Source organism: Juglans regia, chromosome 1 (genome assembly GCF_001411555.2).
Source record: "Juglans regia cultivar Chandler chromosome 1, Walnut 2.0, whole genome shotgun sequence".
NCBI lineage: Eukaryota > Viridiplantae > Streptophyta > Magnoliopsida > Fagales > Juglandaceae > Juglans > Juglans regia.
This window is the reverse complement of record NC_049901.1, coordinates 42,250,682-42,274,989: the sequence shown is the minus strand read 5'-3', so window position 1 is coordinate 42,274,989 and position 24,308 is coordinate 42,250,682. Positions and strand designations below refer to the sequence as shown.

General features: G+C 35.8%; 2 protein-coding genes and 1 long non-coding RNA gene across 4 annotated transcripts; all 3 read right to left on the bottom strand.

Moving 5' to 3' along the window:
• Positions 1 to 493: 493 nt before the first annotated feature.
• On the bottom strand, positions 494 to 9,462 carry LOC108996020 (U3 small nucleolar RNA-associated protein 18 homolog). Of its 2 annotated transcripts, none has more exons than XM_018971741.2 (3): positions 9,350 to 9,462; positions 9,152 to 9,219; positions 494 to 2,527 (listed from the first exon to the last, which is right to left on the bottom strand). In XM_018971741.2, exon 3 carries the CDS (start codon positions 2,502 to 2,504, stop codon positions 807 to 809), a length of 1,698 nt encoding a protein of 565 aa, XP_018827286.1. In that variant the 5' UTR covers positions 2,505 to 2,527; positions 9,152 to 9,219; positions 9,350 to 9,462; the 3' UTR covers positions 494 to 806. The 2 variants fall into 2 exon arrangements, with proteins under 2 accessions (XP_018827286.1, XP_018827287.1); XM_018971742.2 differs by having other exon boundaries at positions 9,152 to 9,203; positions 9,350 to 9,440.
• A 1,145-nt stretch (positions 9,463 to 10,607) lies between these two features.
• On the bottom strand, positions 10,608 to 13,980 carry LOC108996021. Its single transcript, XR_001996945.2, has 3 exons — positions 13,855 to 13,980; positions 13,525 to 13,772; positions 10,608 to 10,986 (listed from the first exon to the last, which is right to left on the bottom strand). It is a non-coding gene; the product is annotated as an uncharacterized LOC108996021 (long non-coding RNA).
• A 1,496-nt stretch (positions 13,981 to 15,476) lies between these two features.
• On the bottom strand, positions 15,477 to 20,131 carry LOC108995944 (phospholipase A1-Igamma1, chloroplastic-like). Its single transcript, XM_018971620.2, has 2 exons — positions 18,700 to 20,131; positions 15,477 to 15,833 (listed from the first exon to the last, which is right to left on the bottom strand). The coding sequence occupies exons 1-2, from the start codon at positions 20,025 to 20,027 to the stop codon at positions 15,584 to 15,586; spliced, it is 1,578 nt and encodes a 525-aa protein (XP_018827165.1). The 5' UTR covers positions 20,028 to 20,131; the 3' UTR covers positions 15,477 to 15,583.
• Between the last annotated feature and the right edge of the window lie 4,177 nt (positions 20,132 to 24,308).

Sequence of the window (24,308 nt, the reverse complement as noted above, 5' to 3'; positions counted from 1 at the left end):
CTTGCCCCCCACCCAAAAAGAATCCCCCCAAACCTTCTTTTTCCATCTCCACGAAGAACTATTTGGTTGAGAACTTCACTACTAGTACTAAAGACCAAGGGCTTGGGTATCAAGATTTCCTTGAATCTTAATGCTACTAAGGAGATGGAGGATTGCAGATTATTATGTAAAAAAAGAAGCCCCAGGTAAGGGAAAATATTTTTCATTCGATTCAAATCAAGCAATATGAAATTTGAAAACAAACTCATTAATGGTGTGTCTGGAGTATTTGGATTCTTGTTCTGTAATTCAGAAAGGGGGAACGTATTGATTCAGTCATTCATGATGGCTAGTCCGAATAATTTTGAGTCACAGGGATGCACGAAAAACAGTCTACAAAAAAAAAAAAACAATGAGAGACAGAAAATTCAATCGATGCTGCATAGAAGCTCGAGACTTCGTTGAGATGGAAGTCCTGAACTCTCTGTATGTGTAGAAAAACAAAGATTGACTAGTTTAAAAATGGGATTATGCACGGTCCAGCTGAAAAAGATGGCAAGGATCAAATCATGCCAGCAGCATCAGATTGTACTCGGTACAAAGAATCAACCGGTTAAGTTACAAAAATCTTAATCTGAAAAAAATAATTTGTGCAACAAAACGAAAACAAGTCAGTCATTGAGCAAAATTACTGCAGAAATCCTTTCTTCTGCAACCGATACCACAAGCTGGAATTACTACAATATTAAGTGAGTCCACAAATAAAGAACGGATTCCCAGCATACAACATGAAGAGTACTACTTCACACCATATTGTCACATCCGCTCTAGGCTTGATGGTAATGATGTAACTTGTATAACAACACCTTTCCACCTGCATTTCCCATAGCCATGAAGCCACCACCAGGGCTGAAATCTAAACAGCGTGGATAATGTAGGGATTTGTTGAGGGGAGGCCAGTTTGAGAATGCCGTAAATGACGGGACATGTATCAACTTCAAACTGTTCTTCTTCAAGCTAGAACAAATCGCCAATATTTGACCATCGTTATTAAATTTCAGAAAATCCACTTTGGAGGTTAGATTTTCTATGGTCTTCATAGGTTTTCTCTTGCCCCCTAAAAACTCCTCTCTGTTGTAAATATTCACGATACCACTGTCTGAACCAGCTGCAAACAGTTTTCCATTTGAGGAAGTGCAAAGAGCCGTACCTTTTATGCAACCTTCATCAACAGCCTTATGGATGCAAGCCATTGTTCTCAAATCCCAGTGGTAGATCTGTCCATCACCACCAGAGCTCAGTAATTGTCGCCCACCATCAACAAAAGCTAAAGATCGAACAGTTCCATTCATCTTTAGTGTCCCAATCAGTTCCTTCGTTTTGGAAGAGACCAGCAAGATATAACCTTCATTTCCAACAAATGCAATTGTGCTAGAATCAGGAGAAACCTCAAAAAATTCCAAGCTTTTCTCCTCCCTGCCAACCAGAGGGCCTATTTTATCAATTCTTGCTTTAACTAAATCAAAGCTATAGAAGAACTTTCTCCTTCCTGCTATAATAACCTGAGAACCATCAGGCAAGAAAGATGCCTTCCGAATGGGACAATCATCAAGGAAAATACTTTGTATCTTGGTGTTCCGTTTTCCATCGATTTGATAAAATCTAAGCCCCCGATCCAATCCCGCAACAAGTAGCAACTGAGCATTCCGATGGAACTGAACTGCATTAATTGGACCTTTAGAAGGATCCTCTGTATTTGCATCCACAAGTCTCGAGTATTCAAGAAGTCCAGGCAACAATTTTGCACTGCTTCTCACAACAAGGTCTTCGTTCGTTCGAAGGACATCCTCAACAGTTTCAACATCCTCGTAACCATGGGCCAGTGCTGCCCCATTCTCTTCATCTGATGACTCATCATCAAAAGATGTATCATTACTTGCTCGCGAATCAAGTTTGGCCCAATCTGTGCTGGGGTTAAGCTTAACATGCTGAGCCCTCAATCTTGACACATACTCGGAACCAGAAATCAAACTCTCATCTTCTTCCTTCCTCAGTTTCCTTAATCTGTTAACTTGAGCAATATTTATTTTGGCTTTTTCTTCTTCCTCATCTGCCCAGACAGGTTTTCTTTGCTTAGTTTCCTCCTCACCATTAGTTCTTTCTGGGAATTCTGCATCCTCTTCATAAACAGAGAGCACACCATTTGCAGTTCGGTCCACGATGAACAAAGCAGAACCATTCTCAGCCCAGTCTCGAGTGTCTTCCTCGTCTTCATTCCCAAACTCAACAGGTGAATACAGGGACCCGAACAAAGAGTTCTCTAGCTTCTTCATTTCTCTGTCTTGCTCAATTGCCTTCTCATCCTCTTCCTTGCGCTCTTTCTTTCTCTTAGTCATCCTTAAAATATCCAAATGTTCATTTTCAGCATCTTCATTCCCTTGCAGAGATGAAGGCTCATTGGCGTCCTCCCTTTTAGTCTTATTGGCTCTACTTTTGGAGGGAAAATTTTGAGAAATTAAATTCATCTTTAACAAGACAAATCCCGCTTCTGCAAAACCAAAGTGCAATTGTAGTGTCATACAGTATCAAAAACTTGTACAAAATCTAGACAAGTTGTATAAATCTAAAAGCCCCAGATAGATGGAATATGGTACACTGGTAAAGCATGAGTTCTAGACAACTCTTTAGAACAGACAAGTTTCTAACTTAGAAAGAAAAAATGGAAGCCACAATGACACATCAAGCCAATTTGAAATTGCGGAAGATTCAATTTTACAATGACAACAAGAAGTGCCTTATATAAGGTGCTTACAAATGAAGCTGAGAATATTACCAATCAAAAAAAAAAAAAAAGCTGAGAAACACATTTCAAGGAAAATCTTAAGTAAAAAAGTCATTGACCCAAGAGAAGATATTTTTTTTTTAATGAATAACAGGTATTACCCAAGAGAAAGATTTGAACGATCATTACAAAATCTAAGGATATTTGTGATATACACACAAGATAGAGTACATCACATGTTACTATTACGCAAATCCTGCACTGTTGAACTAATGACACTGGCCTAAGATCCTGCACGGTTGAACTAATGACATTGGCCTATAGCATGACAATTGACTACATATGTAACGCTCCAATGGAAAGCCCAAACCACATGGCTTATACTCTAAAAGGACTAGTCAATAATACAATTGGAGCCTCATTAGAACATTATAAAGAGCAAGAACTTCTCCTTCCCAAACAATGTGGAATCCTATACACCACCTACCCTTACACATTATATGGGGTATCACAATATATAACTTTTTTTTTTATAAGTAATCGATTTATATAAATAGAGATAGGCAAAACCCAAGTACACAAGATATACAAGAGAAAAGACCTATCTAGGTCAAAGTAAGAGAAACTAAAAAGTCATGAAAATTCAGGCCATTAAAGTCTAGAGCAATGGCCCATAAGCATAAAGTACGGAAAAATAAGGTTCTAAGTTCCTCCGAAGACCGCTCCTTGTTTTCAAAAGTTCGATCACTGCGTTCTTGCCATATACACCACATAATACAGATCGGGATCATTTTCCACACCGCCTTGATTTGTTGGATTCCTCTTGGGAGTGTCCAACTAGCCAGTAGATCTATCACAGTTTCAGGCATAACAAAAGATAACTCTATCCAGCTAAAGACTTCCATCCACAAGGCTCTAGCTGTCTCACAATGTAGCAAGAGATGTTCCACTGACTCGCCAGATCTCTTGCACATGTAACACCAGTCTACTATAACTATCCGACGCTTCCTCAAATTGTCGATAGTCAGAATCTTCCCCCACGCTGCTGTCCATGTAAAGAAAATCGCTTTCGGGGGCGCCTTATTTCGCCAAAGTCTCCTCCATGGGAACAAAATATTAACAGGTTGGGAAAGGGACTTATAGTATGATCGAACTGAGAAAATGCCCTTACCAGCAGGAGTCCACCACATCTTATCAGCTTGTTGTCTGTATGGCTTTATAGAATAAACCAAACTGAAAAAAGCCTCAAAGATATCCACTTCCCAGTCTTGTGCCTCTCTACTAAACGTGACATTCCACTACACTTGGTCCCCTGATAGAATCATAAGATCCTCTATTGAGGCTTCCTAGTTGCATGCCACTCGGAAAACTGCTGGAAATGCATCCTTTAGGGTCTCTTCCCCACATCATATATCCATCCAAAACTTAATACAAGAACCCCTTCCCAACACCAATTTAGCGTGTCTACTGAAATCCCCCCACCCACGCCTAATGTGTTTCCAAACTCCAACACCGCAGGCCCCATTTACCTCCTTAGTGCACCAGCCCCCCATAAGCTTCCATATTTACAATCAATAACAAGTTTCCATAAAGCTTCTGTCTCCGTGTTATACCTCCATAGCCACTTCCCGAGCAGGGCCCGATTAAATGTTCTTAGATTTTTTTATACCCAAACCACCTGACGAGAGTGGTCTACACACCTTGTCCCAACTGATCAGATGGAATTTGAATTCATCCCCTATCCCACTCCATAAGAAATCACGATACAGCTTTTCAATCCTCGTGGCTACCCTTGCAGGCAATTGGAACAAAATAAGAAGTACGTCGGTAAGTTAGAAAGGGTACTCTTGATGAGAGTTAACCGGCCACCTTTCAACAAGTACAATCTTTTCCATCCTGCCAGTTTCCTTTCTATCTTCTCAATGACTGGATCCCATATAGATGAGGCCCTTGCAGCAGCCTCCAACGGCAATCCTAAATAGGTCATGGGAAGAGAAGCTACCTTGCACCCAAGAATACTAGCTAGCTGCCTTGTGTTGCTCATATTCCCCACCGGCACTAGCTCTGACTTGTCAAAGTTAACTAGCACCCATGTCAAATATATAACTACTGATTACTAGCACCCATGTCAAATTCAACAAGTCTTCATGACAAAAGCAACCAGAAGTCATCAAATTTTTTTTTTGAGAAGTAACCAGAAGTCATCAATTTATGAGCCACATTTAAAAACTATCAATTTCGTAACCTCTAGTTTCAAAGAAATGTGTTATTTTTTCTAATTTTACTTTCCTCACAAACCAATTCAACTAGATATCGAGAACCCTACTTATGATATATATAAATATTATCTTATCCGAATAATATAGATTTATATAGAAAATTAAGGAAGAAAATCTTCCTTTTGTATTATCTTTTATGGTTCTTGTAATCCAAAATATACTTGTGAACATAATTTATTCTCACAAGTAGGGTTGTTCACCTGACCCAACCCGGAAAAGCACCTTCCGATTTTTTCTTTTTTTGGGGAGGGGGAGGGGGGGGAATAAGTAAGAAGTTTACTAAAACACAAGTTAGGCCGAAAATGGTAAATTTCTGAGCAGACAGTTCCAAACTGCACATGTTACCCGAACATAATTCCGAGAAAGGAGTTTTCCGACCTGATTCTGATTTCCATGTTAGCTTTGCACATAAAAAATCCCTCTCTCGTTATTTATTTTCATTGCTGAAGCTCTTTTCTCTTTCATATTCTCCGATGCCTGCCTGCCTCTCCAGCCAATCCCATCCACTGTTGCAAATTTTGGCAAGCAGTACTTCTACATACGCATGTTTTTGATCATGTCCAGTCAAATCTCCATACTAGTAGCCTCTCTCTTTCTCTGTAAATATATATATTCACTGTACATATAATTATAATCACCGCACATACCACTCCATAAAGGAAATGCAAGTAACTAAAACGGCCAAGACATTGCTGAGTAACTAAATAAGCCACTACCAAGCAGCAGTACAGCACGATTATTTGAGCTTTTATTTCTTTTCAGTTTTTTTCGATATCTCCAGTGAATAATGCCGTACATAATCTGGCCTCCAGTCACATCAAAATGCTGCCGAATACTCTGCTTTGATTTGTTCCCCGCCAGATCTTTTGCTTGGAGACCATGCTTTTGTATTGATTCCGACAAACGATAAAAAAAAAAAAAAGGATATACCTGCACGAATGTCTCGCTATTACCATAAGTACTTATGGTCCTCACCATTTAACCACTTCTTCCATGTTTAATCCCACTGTTTGGAGCAAGACAGAATATACATAAGAAAAAAAGGTGATATATATGTGTGGAGTACAAATAAAAGACATTCCTTGGAAGTCAAAAACATTGAAGGTTGGGAAAAGATTGCAGCTTTGAGCTGGTGTGTGATACTCCATATGATACGGATAAAGGTAGGTGGTATATGAGATCCCACATTACTTGGGAAGGAGAAGTTCTTGCTCTTTATAAGGTTCCAATGCTGCTCCAATTGTATCATTGACTAGTCCTTTTGGAGCATAGGCCATGTGGTTTGGGCCTTCCATTGGGGCGTTACAAATGGTATCAGAGTCTATCCCAACCAGAAATGTGGGACTTGAGCCGTGCCACCTATAATGGACATGCCCGACGAGGACGTCGGGAATTTAAGAAGAGTAGATTGTGATGCCCCATATGATACGGATAAGGGTAGGTGGTATATGAGATCCTACATTGCTTGGGAATGAGAAGTTCTTGCTCTTTATAAGGTTCCAATGGAGCTCCAACTGTATCATTGACTAGTCCTTTTGGAGCATAGGCTATGTGGTTTGGGCCTTCCATTGGGGCGTTACATGGTGGGTCTGTCACGAATAGAGCTAGCTAGGGTTTGTAACAACCCTGATCAGATAGATTTGTAGATAGCTGGATAATTCACGTGCTCGTAGAGTCATGATGATGGAAGAATATCGGATAACCATTTCCCACCTTTTGCCCTCAAACTTTGCAACCCTTCATCACCAGTCACTCACTTTCCAGTTTTCACCCCATTTTCCTTTCCCATTAAACAAACATCCCATAAACGAAAGCAAAATCTTTTTTTAGACTTGGTTTCCTTTTTTCCTCTCCATTCTCTCAAGATAAAGCAAAACCTATTTCAGTTCACATTTCAGCGATAATGGGGAAGCTCTTCGACTACGAGTGGATTTTTCTGTCATCTGCTGCTTGCTGCCATTGTGGCCGTCACGAACTATGGTAATGTTGTAATTGTACCATTTTTCCTTGTTAATAATCCGGCCCATTATAAAACTCAGACCCATTTAAGCCCAGCCCACGAAAGTAAAAAAAGAAAGACAGGTGCTAAACGCACCATTATGACCAATAGGGTTTATTTCCATCTCCTTCTCCTTCCTAGCCCCCGAATACATCCCTTTGAGGCTCTCTCTATCTGTCACACTCCTTTTGTCCCATCTCTCGCCAATTCTTCTCTTTGTTCTCTCTCTCTCTCTCTCTTCTTTTGCACCGCAGCCACAACTATAGCAGCTCCATAACACCAACACTGTCCTCCACGTTGGACGCCACCCAGTAAGCCTTCCTCTCCCTCTCTTTCTCTCGGCCCGTCTCACTCTTCTCTCTTCGTCTGTTTCTCACACGCTCTCTGTGTTGCTCTACTTTCTCTCTCTCCCTCTCCGTGGTTAGGCCGCCCCTCTCCACGCCACCTAACTCCTCTGCTACTCAAAAAGTCGCACGAAACCCCGGTAAGCCACTAAATCCTTGTCTTGGTCTCTCTATCTGTGTATAAAGTTCCGACTCCCCCTCTCAACAACGATCTTTTCCTACTAAGCCAGTCACCATAACTAGTTGAGGCCGCCGCACCCTGTCCAGCCATGTGCCTCACTCCGTCGAATCCTCGCTGCAGCGCCACCTTGCCCTAAAAAATCCAGCCAACCACCACTCTGAGTTAAGTAAGATACTCTCTTGCTTTACCCATGTAATTGTCCTATATTTTCTTCATTGTTCTTCAAGAAACTGAGTTGTCTATGATTGTGTATTTGTTTTGGAGTCGGGTGACTTGATGGCTTGGTTGAGAGAATATGGAAATTTCTTGAAGGTTGATTATAATGTCATTGTAGGAAGTGGGAATGGGTGTAATCAGTGGGCTGGTGTTCTAAATATGCTGAGATTTGTGAGTGTGTTTATAATGCTGAATTTGTAATGGAGTTAAGCAAAATTTAAAGAGGTTGGGTTGGATATTGGCGAAGTAGTATTTAGTGTACTTAGTTCATTATAACCCACTGGGGATGCATGCAATAATAGATTAATTATATATCTAGCTAGCTGGCAAACTGGAATTAATTTCCTTTTGCAAATATATAGGAAGCCACTGAGGAAGCTTCTAATTGCTTAATTCCTTCTATATATCCTTTTCCCCTTTACAATTCAGATATCGAATCAATTAACAGTGTATACATATATAAAACTATAGGCCTTTTGGAATGCATCGGTGACATCTAAACCACTGATTTCACTAAACTAATGATATTAGAAAACACAGCAAACACCACCTTCATATATGCTAATGCATGTGCAAAAAGGTCCACCATAATCTTGATAGGTAAATAACCACTCCCCACCTTTTTTTTCTTCATTTTTTGAACTTTGCAGAAAAGGGTACCTTTAGAGTCATCCTTGTTATGATGATATAAAGAAAAGAAGAATTTGGGGTTTTGATGTTTCCTTCATATATGCTAATGCATGTGCCAATGACTAGAAAGAGAGTTGCCTTACTATTAAATCAGCTTTCATGTTTGAAAACCATAGTTTTTACAAAAGTTTCTCAGTTTTTCTTTTAATCTCAATGTAAGTATTGTTTTAAAAAATGTAATCCCTTTCATTAAAATACATTTTTTTAACCAATAAAAACCTCATATTTCCAAAAACAACTTCTACAAAACTAAAAAATAAAAAACCCACTCACAAAATCTTCTTCCCTTCATATTTTCATTAGACCCCATCACTTTTTCATGCTCCAATAAAATCCTCTCACAAAAAAAAAAAACTTTTCAGTAGAACCATATTTTTAGTTAGTATTTACAAAACTCCATAAAGCTCATTTAAATTTTTTTTTTAAATTTAGAAAATCCAAGAAAATCTTACATTCAAACATCCTTTATCCTCACTGAACAAACACCAATGCCAGTAATTACACTGAACAAACACCTCCATAGGGAACTCAATACAGATAACGAGACAGTGCCATCACTACAGCAGCGCATTGACAGTTATCCTTAGAAAATATAGTATACAGATCAATAAAGTAGTAGAACCCATTTCAAACACAATGTTTTCTCACAACCCAAATCGAAATAAAATACAGAGAACACACCTTGGGTTCTTGAAGTCGACGACGGAGCGACACAGAATGATGAAGACGACGGCTACGAGGAAACGGAGCTTGGGTTGTTACAAGAATCCATCAGTTATAAAAGCACCAACACAGAGAGAGAGAGAGAGAGAGAGAGAGAGAGAGAGAGAGAGAGAGATAGAGTGTGTGTGTGTGTATGTGAAATAGAGAAAAACTAACCTTGGGTTGTAGAAGTCGACGACGGAGCGACAAAGTGATGAGACTACGGCTAGGGTTTTGGCAGAGAGAGAGAGAGAGAGAGGGGGGGGGGGAGTGGCTGACAAGGAGGAGGAGATGGAAATAAACCGTCAGAACGGTGCGTTTAGCACCTGATTTTTTGATTTTTTTTTCCACGGGCTGGGCTTAGCTTCGTTTGGTTTCAAAAATCTTCTAAACTCATCATTACAACTTTTTCAAATCTCAACATAAAATATAATAAATAATTCAATTTTTTCAAATTTTAAAATAATAATAATATTAAAAAATAATATTCTAACAATATTTTATCATCTCAACTCAACTCAACTCAACTCAACTCACTTCAACATCTAAACACAACCTAAATGGATCTGAGTAAACGGTGAGACTGCATCGTGTCACGTAAGTTAATGGGCCTTATGTGTCACACCTGTCACGTGTGAGTCCAATATTAGCCTTAGTCTTGTTCTTGTTCTTTTTCTTTAAATTGCTTAAATGATTTTTTATTTTGTTTATTCTTTGCTTCTTGTTTGTCGGTGTTTATTAGTTTTCAATTTTGGATAAAAACTAATTTATATAAATTGTATATAAATTTTCGGTGAACCTTTATATTTATATATATATATTTTCTGCTTAAAATAATTATATTAGTTTATTTATGAGAAATATAAATTGACTTCTGTTTAGCTAAATCAAATATTGTTGTCCCCAAGAGGCATACCTTATCTAAAAATTAGTGATGAAAATCACATCTTGCTTATCATACGGTTTAGTTTACTTTAATTATGGAGAATTATAATTAGATGAAATCTGGGATATATAGTTTCGTTTACATTCCACAAAAATATTTTGAAGTGATATGTTAACTAAATTAATATAAAAGATCGATTGTAGTGAATAAATAAAAGTAATGTTACTCAGTATCATCCCAATTATCATTCTTTCACAATCGTTCGAAAGAATGATAGGGCGATCGAATATTGAATGCATACCACTTTGAATATAAGTGACATGCATTCAAATGTTGAAATCGTATATGGTTCCAACATATTTTGTAACTGTTCGAACATAATATCGTCACGCTATTTTCATTTGAATAGGAATGATATGCGTTCGAATTATGAGACTATATTTTGTTCGAACTATTATTATAATTGCTCGAACATCCTATTTTCACCCTATATACTGTTCAAATAAGAAAGCAATCCATTCGTAACATATAACGAAATACACGTTCATGTGTTCCAATCCTTGCCATTAAATGTGAAATTCAAATATAATAGATATTAAATATTCCACAATTGTTGAAATTGTCATCAAACTCTACAAAGGTTTTGATACAAAATATTAAAAAATGTTTCTACGATGGTGGAGATTAAATTTTTGTGACATAATCATTTGCATATGTTCAAGCATTTCTTGACCCCGAACTTCTAATCTCATCTGCAGCTCCTCATCAGCTTCTTGTTATTGTCTTAATGGCACCTTCAACGATATTAACTCCTCCAACTTTCTCAGCCTTGATTTTAGCTGCTCGATCTCCAATATTTTTTCTTTTAATTCTCGAGAAGAGTTACTTTAGAAGCATAATCGTTACAGAGCCTGACCATGATCTTATCCTACACAATAAAAAAGTAATTTAAGCTATTAGCTGTAATAAATCAAACACCCAACTCTTACATAGTTTGATTGTGCTTTAGGATGAGTAAATTCCCCATCACAATTAGTATGTGATTTAGCATGCAAAGTGGTCAGGTTATACACGGTAGGATTCTTGCCTTCCTATACACATTAAAAAAATATAATTATGGATTACGAAAGTGCATTTATGATAAAGAAAAATAATTTAATTTATAAATACTAATTTTTTAGAGAGGTGATGGAAATATCTCGAACCAACATGACGATGGATCATTAAATTTGATATATTTATTTTATTGACCTGGCTTCTTTTCTATAAAAGGAAGCAAAATTATTAGTCGATATGAGATGGGAAAAATTAGTAGAATATCATGAAATAATGCATTTACTTGATATGTTGGCTCCTCAAACATATCACATAGTTTCTTCCACTCGTCTAGTTGCATGCCTTCAAAAGGATTTTGGCGTTCCTCCTCAATATTTTCAAATTTTTTAAAGTGTTCGTGGCATCTACCCTTATATTTGCGGTATGCATTATTTATCAGTTCATCAACGGTCTGGGGGTCCTCTCGTCGTCCGAAATTGAGTTCAAACTTATTCTTAAATATTATAATATAATTAACAAACAATGTAAACATCATACAATACACCATGTTTAATACGCAAAAACATAAGGTATTTACTTACCAAGCATGCAACGCTTCTTTATAAGGTCCTTAACATCTTGTGGAATTTTAGCCCAAGATGATGTAGCTATAGGTGCATAGGTACGAGTAAGAGTACCAACGCGGGAAGTGAGCCAAGCAGTTGGATTTCCACTGCCACTAGGGAAAAAATCTACTTTGGGAAATGGTTCACCATGTAACACCCACTATCTATAGCCTTGATCAATTCCATTGACATAGAGATGCTCCTCAACCAAGTTCAAAGTGTGATTACTCAAGTTCTTGCATTTTTGACATGGACATCTAATACGTCCAGATGAGTCTGCACTGCTTTTCGCAAAGTCTATAAATCCCCTTACCCCAAACGCATATGTCTTGTAGTCTCTACCAAATTTGTCTCTGACACACATCCAACTCTTATCCATTGGTAATGCCCTATTACACTATGATTTTCAATAACTCTTAAGTCCACATTAAAAAAAACATGCAACATATTTCTCTTGCTTCATCCACTCCAACCTCCAAAATAGTTGGTCATATCTCGCTCGAGATTGTATTATCTATCTAAGCATTGATACTAAGTCATGTGATCCCATGCCCCACGAAACTTCAGCAGCAATTCCAAATAGTTCTCCAAATATGCTTATTGCTAGTTGTGCTTACACCAATACAAGTGTGCCGCGCACCGACCACATACTCAAAGAACAAAATGAGGATAGCTATCGAAATATCATAAATGGACATGACAACACAGACTAAGTAAATATGTCATATAGATCTTACAATCTCAAACTGTCCACTTTTTCTTGAAAACTTTATTTGTGTGGGCCATTGTTAGATTTTAATGGTCTCGACTCTCAATTTTCTTGATTTGCTTGTAACCGTTTCTAGTTCCTAATTAGGTGTAATCACATCTTGTATACTTGAGTTATGCCTATTTCAATATCAATAAAATATCTTCTTACCTATCCAAAAAGAAATCATATACACGTTTTCCAAAATATATATAAACTGTTATGTTTAATAATTATGTTGCATGAGTATTATTTTCATATTTTTAAATACCATATTTTACTATCACAAATATTATAATATTTATAATATAATTTCATGCTATCATATTTTATGTTTTTCAAAAATCTAAAGAACAAAATAGGTATCGAAAACCATTACTTCAAGAATGAGTTCGAACTGCATTATCTCGTCATTCGAGTATCACAACCTAATCCAGAAAATATTACTAACATGTTAATAACTCATGCCAGTCCAAAACCAACCTAACTAACAAAAATTCGTAATCCGAACTCTAGCTCAATAAACGAGCCCATTAACACAGTCTATCATGGTGGCTCTGGTTTTTAATCTCCCAAGCACAGTCTGCCCCAAAATACTACTACACCAATATTCAACCCAACCTATTTAAAGTTCGCTTAACTCCGTCACAACTTCAGCATATAAACAGACACAAAAATCCATATTTAGAAAACCAGTCCACCGGTTACACCCATTCCCTCTTCTAACCATCGCATTATAATCAACCTACAATAAATTTCCATATATCTCAACCAAGCCATCAAGTCACCCGACTCCAAAAAAAAGACCCAATCATAGACAACTCCGGTTCCAGAAGAATAACGACGAAAATCGAGAACAATTACATGGGTAAAGCAAGAGAGTGGAAAACACTAATTTGCCCTCCCATTTGTACCGCTCCATTTGACTCTTGGCAAATTTTTTTTTTTTACTTAATCAAGTAATTTTAAGTAAGTAATTTTAAGTGTATTAATTTTTTTTAAAATTTTTTAAAGTATTTAAATATATTAAAAAAATTGTGAAAAGAAAGTATCTTACCCAACTCGGAGTGGTGGTCGACTAGATTTTTGTGGGCAATGTGGCACTGCAGCGAGGATTCGACGGAGCGAGGCAATGTGGCTAGACAGGTTGCAACGGCCTCCACTACTCACATTGACTGGCTTGGTACAAAGAGATAGTTATTGAGAGGGAGAGTCGAAACCAAATACACAGATAGACGAGGGATTTAGAGGCTTATTGGGGTTTCGTGAGTAGCGGAGGAGTTGGACGTCATGTAGAGGGGCGGCCTAACCACGGAGAAGGAGAGAGAGTGAGACGAGGATGGAGAGAGAGAGAGAGAGAGAGAGAGAGAGAGAGAGGAAGGCTTACTGGGTGGCGTCTGACATGGAAGGCGGTGTCGGCGTGAAAGATCCGTCGGCGGAGCAAAAGAAAAGAGAGAGGGGACGAACGAAGTGTGATAGGCAGAGAGAGCCTCAGATGCGTTTAGCACCTGTATTTCTTTTTTCTTTTTTTCCTTCTTCTGTAGGCGGGCTGGGCTTAAATGGGTCTTGAGTTTTATAACTGGCCGGATTATTACAAGTTGGGTTTCTAGTTGCTGGTGAGAAAGAAGAGAAACGTTGGGACTACATCGTGTCACGCCTAGAGCATTCTTATCTGGTTCTCTAAAGGAGACTTTTTCTTATAATTTGAGAAAATTAGTTTTAGGGATTTAATTAAAATCTCCCTATAGATCCGAATCCTTATTTTAGAGAAAAAGTTTAGGAGATGAACAGTAATTTCTTAAATATATGGAATCATTATTCATTTTCTAAATCATTTTTATCAATATTTTATTCTAATAAATAAAATATATTCTTTTTCTAATCATCTACACTTTCTATCATACTCGTATTTGTTATAGTTTTAAATAATAATTTTAAAAATAATTTAAATCATTCCAAAAAATATAAAATAAAAAAAATAATTTTAAAAATATTATCATACCTGCAAAAAAATAATTAAAATTATTGTTTAAAATATTCACTAGAGTAATAATTCAAAACATAAAAAAAAATATTGAGTAGTAAGTTTGTAAATAGAAGTGAGAAAAAAAATAATAAATAAATAATAAAGAAATATTATTTTAATAGACTAGAGAAAAATGATAGGCAATGTAACGTAGGAAGATTTTGAAAGATGAGTAAAATTTGAAAAAAAAATTTAGAAAATATGATTTTTAACTAAATTATAGGACATTTTGAAGAAACCATATGGAAATGCTCTTATGCCTCATTGCGAGTCCAATACTAGCCTTGTTCTTTTGTTTTTTCTTTAAGTTGCGTAAATGACTTGTTTATTCTTTGCTTCTTGTTTGTCCGTATTTATTACTTGGGAAAAAAAAAATTACCTTACCCAAAAAAACGAACCTTTATATTTATATAATTTTTGCTGAAACTAATTATATTAGTTGAGTTATGGGAAATGTAAATTAACTTCTGTTTAGTAAATTAACATACAAGATCCTTCTATGATCATGATCCTTTCACCATTCTAAGATACCTACGTTGATCGAAAACTGTTTGTTATATTCTACTTGTTGGCTAATAATTTGAAGTCATATCAAAATATGTTGAGATGATTATAAGAAAAAAGATAATAAATAAAATTTCTCATAAATAAATCTCTGTTGCTCTCCAGCCAGCATAGAATGAATTGAATAGACGTTCTTCTCTGATTGCATATAAATTTCTTTGCAAGCCTTTGGGTGGTCATCATGGATGGATGTTTTAATTGGCGTAGATCCATTTATACTATATATACTTAATTAAATTTTATATCACAAATGAAATGGTTAAAAATATATCTTATTTTTAAATTAAATGGATATTGTCCATTTCACTTGAATGGAGAGGTACTGGATCATTATCCCTTTCGAAAAAATATATCACTATTTTTTGTATTTTATGGCTTTTTCACTAGTAATCACTAATATATATGGGGAAACCGTTTAAAGCAAGATCGATCTTCTTTTCGATATTGTCTTATGGATATGATTTACACATTACAAGAAAGCAAATTAACAACTAATACAAAGTCTGATTTGTGAATAAATAAATAATTAATGAGAAGTACTACTCAGGCCTAATTGTTGGAGATGGTGATGCATATCAGGAGGATGATGATCATCGAGCTTTGGACGTTCAGGCTGCATCCAGCAACCATCTTTGCCCATCACCATACCCTTGTTCTCATCCTGTCTCCAGTAGGGCGGCACCAAGTAATGATCCTTCAAGAAATCACAGGCCTTGTTCACCAGTGCAGGATCTCTTCCACTTGCCAGCACAAATCTATGTCCTTTCCCATGGTATCTGCAATTTCATGCAACCAAAATATTTACACACAAGTACGTAGCACTCATTCATGCACTTTCTACCACAACTCATGATTCGCCTACCAGTTGATCAGTTTATTGCATGATCATACATTTTTAAGATAAAATAAATTTTACAATCTTAACTACTGTATGCATCAAAATTCAAATCACATCAATTGAAAAGAGTTATAAGTTGGCATGGGCGGCCGGCAACGACACATGAACTCATGGACAACGTGTCTCGTTTGTTTTCGTAGATAAGATGAAATGAGATGAGATTAAAGTTAAAAGTTGAATAAAATATTATAAAAATATATATTTTTTAAATATTATTATTATTTTAGAATTTAAAATAATTTAATTGTTTATTTTATTTTATTTAAAAATTTAAGAAAATTGTAATGATTAGGTCAGATGAAATAAGATGAGATGAGTTGTGAAAATAAACGAGGCATTTCGATCTAGATTTGACTTTTCATTCAAACTAATGTGAAAACATGTGGGATATACGTACCCTAGCTAGCTGGTTTCTAAACTCAATATTAATCTACAGGACAAAAGAAGTTAAAATTAACAATAATGTACGTACTAATTTAATTCGATCTTTACATATATATAATAATCCACTAGCATCAAGTTGCCAATCTAGCTTATATTATTATTATTATAATCATGTCTTAGTTTTTTCTTTAATTCGTACGTAGGAACTATATAAGCAATTATCTATATTACATATTGCATGTGTCGACACGACCGCCGTTAATTATCCCATTCATAACTACTAACGACAGACGTATAACATGCATATATGCATGACTAGTGTGATTAATTAATTAATAATAGTATATAAACTAAAGGGTTGGGGGGGCATGATCATTTATATATTCATGGTTGGTATTTTAAACAAATAACCTCGATCGATGTTGTTTAAACAAATAACAAAAATCCTAGCTAGATCTAGATGCCATAGATGATGCATGCATGCGTATCCTCGTAGGTCTTGTCTTTTAGTTTCTTGTCACATTATATGTAGTTCCTTTCTTGCCTTTATAAATTCATTTTCTTGGCTAGAGCTAGGCGGACACCTTGATTTAATTAATAATTACATATATATATGTATATATATATATATACACACACACATATGCGGCTTAACTGGTAAAAAGTTATATTGACTTGTTGATCATCTAGAAAGGGAGAGTACTTGATATCGTTTTAAACCAACGACAAGTACTGTGTTCCAATTAACTAATTAATTTATAAAAAGATTAATACCATAAGCCTATATATAAGATGAATAATAATAATATATACAAATCTTAAATATACAACTTAATTTTGCATAAACATTTTATAAAAAAATGGACTCAAATGTTTAAAAAGTGTAAAAAAACTCTTTTTTTTTCTTCTTCTTCCGTGAGACTTGCTTTTTTACAAAAATCTTCCACAAGTTAGGTTTGTGCATTTGAGATCTACTTGTTCTTAATAATTAACAAGATTGTACGCGGTAGTCCTTGAAAGATTAAGATCTTCGGAAGTTTATAATCCTCTTGAATTCGGATAAAAGCCTCTTGGGTGAGATCACAGAGAGAAGTACGTACATAAAATAATTTAGAAAGTTTAAAATGCAGTTCATATTTTTTAATCTTAGAGAGACATGACAAAAACACGAGAATCTGCTTGATCCATTCTTTTGTAGATATAATGTCATTTTATTTTTTACCGACACGATGAAAATGATTGATTATAAACATATTTGTAAGTAAAATAAGATAAAAAAAAATAAAATGATATATTTTTAAGTAAATATAATGTGAGGCTTATAGATAACACTAGGCCTGCACACCGTCCAACCCGCAATGATTATTGCCCCGACCCGACCCGGTGTCCAGACCAACAAGAAAAGCACCGACCCGATTTGAGTCGGGTCAACCCGTCTACCAGTTGAAAACTTAAAAGTCGTTTCCACTTTCCAAGCCCTGAAGATTTCTTCGTCGCATCTCATCTTCACCACCAGCGTGTGTGCGAGCGTGTGTTTGATGGGTAAGCAAGAAAGAACTTTTAAGTTTCTAGGCCAGTAGTCCGGTGATGCGATCCTACGCTGCCTTCCGATCCTCCGATCCTTGCTTGATCACCTCGAGAATACCACTACCAGCGTTGACGCCCGTAACTTCCTCTCCCTTCTCCAGAATCGCTTCGCCTCCTCTCCTTCCAAACTTGCCACCGATTAGTTATTCCACTCTTTCCATTTTCGCATCGACGCGATGGGTATGAGTTGGGTCGCGTGATGTATTTCTTTTGGTTGTGATGAATTTCTGGTGGCTTGGTGGACGAGGGCTACCTTGTTTTTCCTTTGTTTGAGGCAGTGCTTGTTGGTTGTTGGAGTCGACAGGGAAGACGAATGGAAGTGGGGAGGGATGGCAGCGAGGGTTTGCGATTTGGGGACGGATGCAGACGATTTGAGATTTGGGGAGGTCAGTCGGATCGAAACCGACAGTTAGCGGGTTTGACCCGCAAGTTAGTTCAACCCGCTTTTATCGGTCCGATCAGGTCGGGTCGGGTCGTGCGGACGGTGCGGGTTAAGGACTTTTCTGCACAACCCTAGATAACACTGCTCGCATATATGTATATATATATAGACACACTCACACTAAACTTATACTGCAAATGATCTGCTCAGACAAAAAAAAAAAAAAAAGATAAAAGAGCAAATTACTCTAATCAGCCTAAGCATGGTATAATTTAATATATCTTATCTTAGAAGTTATATATATATAAGACCAAAATGATCAATTTGTTAAAATAATTTATGACTGGAAGATCATGAGAAACAGATTCATTAATTGATCATGAATACTAACCCATCAAGCAAATGCAGGTGCGCCTCCAAATTATGTGCACAAACCAGATCACCCGTCGGCTTCAAAAACGGGGAGTTCTTGTGATCCAATGCAAGCTCAACCCCGACGTGCGAATAACTCCACGGTAACCCCTGGGCCAGCTTCATCATCATTGGCGGCGATTGCTCGTTCAAGAACAGCCCCGGCGACTTGGGTACCATGTCGTGGACATTCACCACCCTCAGCACCTTCAACCCCAACATCTCCAGCCTCTCCTTGAACCTCGCATTCCCTACTCTCGGCCCCGAAAACGAGAACACACATATCGGCACGGCTCGGCCGTCTTTCAACTCGTTCAAGCCAATTTCAACGATATCATACGCGCTTAGAATGGCCAACGCAGCCCCCAGACTATGCCCTGTGATGGTAATGCTTACAGCTTCTTCGTTTGAGTAGATATCGAGCAACTTTTTGACCTCGGTTAGAATCTGCTCCCTCGCTGAAAACTTGCAAAATCTGCAGGCCTCGTTCTTGCCAGTATAGAGGTCTAAAAACCCTGATTCGGCTTTCACAGTTGGATCCGGGCATGGGATTTTGTTGGAAGAAATTGGCTTCAGGAAATCCATAAGATCTGCTATCCACTCCAGCCGTGTCACCGTGCCTCTCCATGCAATAGCTATGTCACGGCGGCCTAAACGTTTGGAGGTTTCGTCGTCTGAAACAGCAACGTATCCGATCCAGTTGGCGTTCCTGCTCCACACTTTTGGCCACCGCGACTTCTTGAAAAAGTTGGGCAGATTGATGTTTGAGGTCGCGAAGAGGTAGCGAGAAACATTGTAACCGAAGTGCGACATTCCTAAAGAGTTGAAGAATTCATGGCACATGAATCTGCAGCTTCCGCAGTACTTGGAAAACGGGTCGAAATCGAAGCCATCGTAACATGCTTGTGCCATCTCGCCGTACCGGATTAGCTCGGATCGAAGAAGCGGGTCCATGGGATCGAGCAGACCAACCCAGTCGTCTTGACCGAGGATTTCACGCCACGCATCGGCGAGCTGGTGCTCAGGCTTGGCGGCCGTGGTCTGTGGTTCCTCATCATCTTGTTCCGGTACTCTCTGTGTTCTTTCTTCCTCGAGGTCGCTTACAATGCTTGACAGGGAGTCGCCTTTTTTGGATAGAACCTTGCACAGTAGTGTTGGCGCTTTTGTGGCGATGTGCGAAAGTTCTCCAAGTTGGGATTTTTGGCCTAAATTAAATGGTGCTGCAAACTGGGTTATAGAATGGAGGCCGGGGTTTTGGCGGGGTATGGCGAAGGGAAGGACGGTGTTTGATGGAGGAATGACAGCCATTAATGAAGAGATCAATGACTAAAAGCACTGGGGTTGGTGAAACGTTTTGAAGTTTCAAAGAGATCGGGGGGAGGTGGGGTGATATAAATGAGAGCACTTTTTACATTCCTCGTGTCACTGTTTCTTGTTGATTATTTATTTGATAAGATTTATAGTCTAAATAATATCATATTATATATATAAAATAAATAGTCTCAATAATAATTTTTATTTATATTTATTATATATATTCATACGGAGGAAGATATGTCATGAGAAGTGCTGTAATTACACACAAAAAAATAATAATAATAATAATCACAAAACAAACCTATAAACTAATTAGAGAATTGTCATCGATCCTCCTTATCTCACGTCATCTTCTATTAGGTTGTGTTTGGATATTGAAGTGAGTTGAGTTGAGATGATAAAATATTGTTAAAATATTATTTTTTAATATTATTATTATTTTAAAATTTAAAAAAATTGAATTATTTATTATATTTTGTATTAGAATTTGAAAAAGTTGTAATGATGAGTTGAGAAGAGTTGAGATTAGTTTGGAATCCAAACGAAGCTAATGTCTTATTAGCAACGTCTATTTAAGTTGTGTTTATATATAGAATTGAGTTAAATTAAATTATATTTTTTATATATAATAGTGAGTTCAGATAATTGAATAAATTTTATAGAATTTATTTAAAATAAATTTAAATGTATTAAATTTTAAGATAAATTTATATATATTTATAATTTTATATATGGGAAAGATATATGACAGTTGGCGCAACCGTTAAACATAAAAGAAATTAAAACTAGAGTTTTGCTACACAACCTCCACCACACTCCACACTCCACACTTTTTTAAATTTTTTAAATTTTTAATATTTTTTTTAAATTTTTTTTTGAGTTTATTCTTTTTAAATTATTTTAAATTTTTTATTCATTATTTATATAATAAATATTTAATAAAAGAAAAAAATAATAAAAATTAAAAATAATGTGGAGTGTGGAGGTTGTATGAATAATAGGAGGTTGAGTAGATTTTTTGTTAAAACTATTTGTGAAAAGCCAACAGATGGAAACACGAAAATCGAGAGATGAAAAGAAAATCGAGGTATGGAAAATGAAACGATAGAAAATAGGATCGTGCTACAGCCCCCGCTGGGAGCTCCTGCTGGGGGCTGTAGGTATATATTGTATGTGTTTTTTTAAAGTTGTTTTTTATATAATATTTTTTAATATTTTTTAAAAAATAAAATAAATTTAGAACATTATTAAAAATATTTTCTTAATTAAGAAGTAAAAAAAAAAGTTATTAAAAAATACTTCCTTAATCACGAAGTAAAATAAAAAATTATAAAAAAATATTTTATATTTTACTTCGTGATTAAGCAAGTATTATTTAATAATATTATAAATTTTTTTATTTTTTAAAAATATTTAAAATCATTAAAAATATTTATATAAAAAAAATTAAAAAATACATATAATAAAATACACTAGAGCTCCAGCATTATCCTATATAAAATATGATATGATATTGTTTGACAGTGTGGGGACCAAAATGAGTTGGAAATTGAACTACATTCGATAAAAGTACAACTTGTGTTTGACGTCGGAGGCACTCTAAAAAGTTTACAGTCCAAACGAAGCCGACTACAAGAAAATTGATACTCATGATAGATTATTTTAATAGAAAGTAGTTATTTTTATAAAAAATAGTTGATTATAAATAAATAATATTATAACCTTTTACTTATTTTAATTATATAATATAACATAATATATATATATATATATATAAGAAGGATGATGCACAAGAAAATGACAAGTATTTTTTTTTATTATTGAATGAAAAAATGGGCGTACATATATCATGTATGGCTGGTCCCTGATCTTATCTTTTAGCATAAATCGATAGTTTAATGCCCACATGATTCATATGTGCTGGTTGGCCATATGGTCATCCTCGAAAGCTGGTACACATGCCTCGACGATTTCGAGAATGTTCTGGGGAATGGGAAATAAACAATATATTGGCAGATTATTGAGGAGTGGGTCGGTAGTACTTCTCTTGCATGAATTGAAACTTGAGTTCTTAGGGATGTCGATCCGGATTCCGACATGAAAATTTGAGTATACTTGGATCGAAATCCAAGTTTTAAATTCGGGTTGAAATCCAGACCAGTTAGTTCAGATTAGATCTTGGTCGAAATTCAGGTGAATCCAAATTTTTAAAATTCAAAAATTTGAGATTTTTTTTTTAATTCCATATAAAGCATTTAGGAGCTCTTTTATATATATATATATATATATATATATATATAAGACTATAATTAAAATATTGAAAAGCATAATTCTTCTATATTTATTAAAAAAAAATTAAAAAAGTATTGAAAATCATAATTTTTTATAAAAGCATATATTTTTTTAAAACAATTCAAGTCGTCATTAAAAAGCATAATACTAACATTTTCCGGATAATAAAAATATATAAAAACTAAAATACATGCAATCCACTACATATTACATTATTTTGTTATTTACACATTACATTACATTACAAAATACAAAACTACAAGATATGAATTACAACATAATTCCGGCAAGTAGCAACTTCAAGTGATCTAATAGAGAGATCCTGCACATTCTATAAGAAAAAAAGGCCAGTACAAAATTACTAGATAAGGGGCTAATACAAAAAAATAAAAAAAATACTAAAATGTGCAATGCAATTACAAAATCATAAAATTAGTACAAAATTAAACAACTATGTATAACTTTAATTATCACCATATTGAACAGAAATTAGCATCTATAGATTTCTGGGAATACCTTTATAAGTAGGATTTTGTAAAACTTCTATGCTCTACACATATTTAGAATTGGCTATTGCAAGATGACTTGTCCCCAACTCAGAAAAGACAAACAAATATCAACTAGTGCTAGCTGAAAAATATCAGCATTTCGAATTGGGTATCCGAGTTTCGGACCGGGTCGGGAAAAAACCCGACCGAGATGAACAGTCTTACATTTGATCTCTCACCACACTTAGACATGTTTATGCCAAGTAAATAAAGTTTCTCCTTCACGTTCAAGGTGCTGTTGCATTTCATATCATATAAAAAGAAAGCAATTGAAAGTAAGACCCATGACACTAAAATAAAGAAAATCGAATCAGGTTTACTACTAACTGGAACAAGAAGAAGCTAATGTTAGATGAAAAATAGTGACAATTCACGGAAGAGAAAATGTCACAATTCAGACTCATGACACCAACAACCCCACAAAACTGTTTTTACAAGACTTGTGGGATACAAACCACATCCTTCCCACCCAACAATCTGAGCTATGATGAGGCAATGCAAAATTGAACCAAAAAAGAAAATTAATTAGTTACTAAATGTGGCAGCATAATAATGGCTCCTAAGTAATGCATATTAGTAAGCAATGAGGCTCAATGCATCACATAAATGACATTATCATAAAAGAAGGCATAAAGAAATGGAGTACCAAGGAAATTTTTGAGCTTATTAGAGCATAAAGCAATGAGTATCAAGCATAAAGCATTAAACCAAGCAGAAGTTGTATGCCCATGATCCATATCTCACAAACTCAATCCAGATCTTATAAGGAATTTAGGAGACTCTTTAGTTATGGATATTTTCACTCGTCTACCTTCTAGGTCTCACAAATCCAGATCTAACCCATAAAAACACCACACAAAAATTACTCCATTCAAACATTCACATCAAAATAAACCCAAAATCAACAGACCAGAAAAAATAGCAGATCTAGCAAAATATCAAAATGAAAAACTACATTTATGTTAAGAATAACTAAGGCTATAAACAACTAATTAATTTGTTAACTTTTTTAGCAATGGCCATTAAAAAGACTTAAGGCCAAATGAGAAGCTGTAATATTGTAGAAAGGGCGTGTTATCTAAGCCATTTTACTAGCAAAATAACAAAAAAAAAAAAAAAATCCAGATCTATCAAACTAATAGCATATACTTTATACCCATGTTCAACAAAAAAAAAAAAAAACCCCAGATCTTACGTGAACAAAAGCTACACAAGCCGTAGCATTTCATCTTCGTCATTCTAAGGTATCTGACGACTCAAGATAGAGAGGGCGAAAAGAAAGAGAGTTCGAGGGTGAGAAGAAACATCAGCAAATAACATTGTCTTACCATAACAAAACATACCAAAATCAAAATAAAACGGACCCAAATCACAGAGAACAAACATTGGGTCACAAGGATGAGGCAAGTCAGCAACAACGATGATGGGGTCA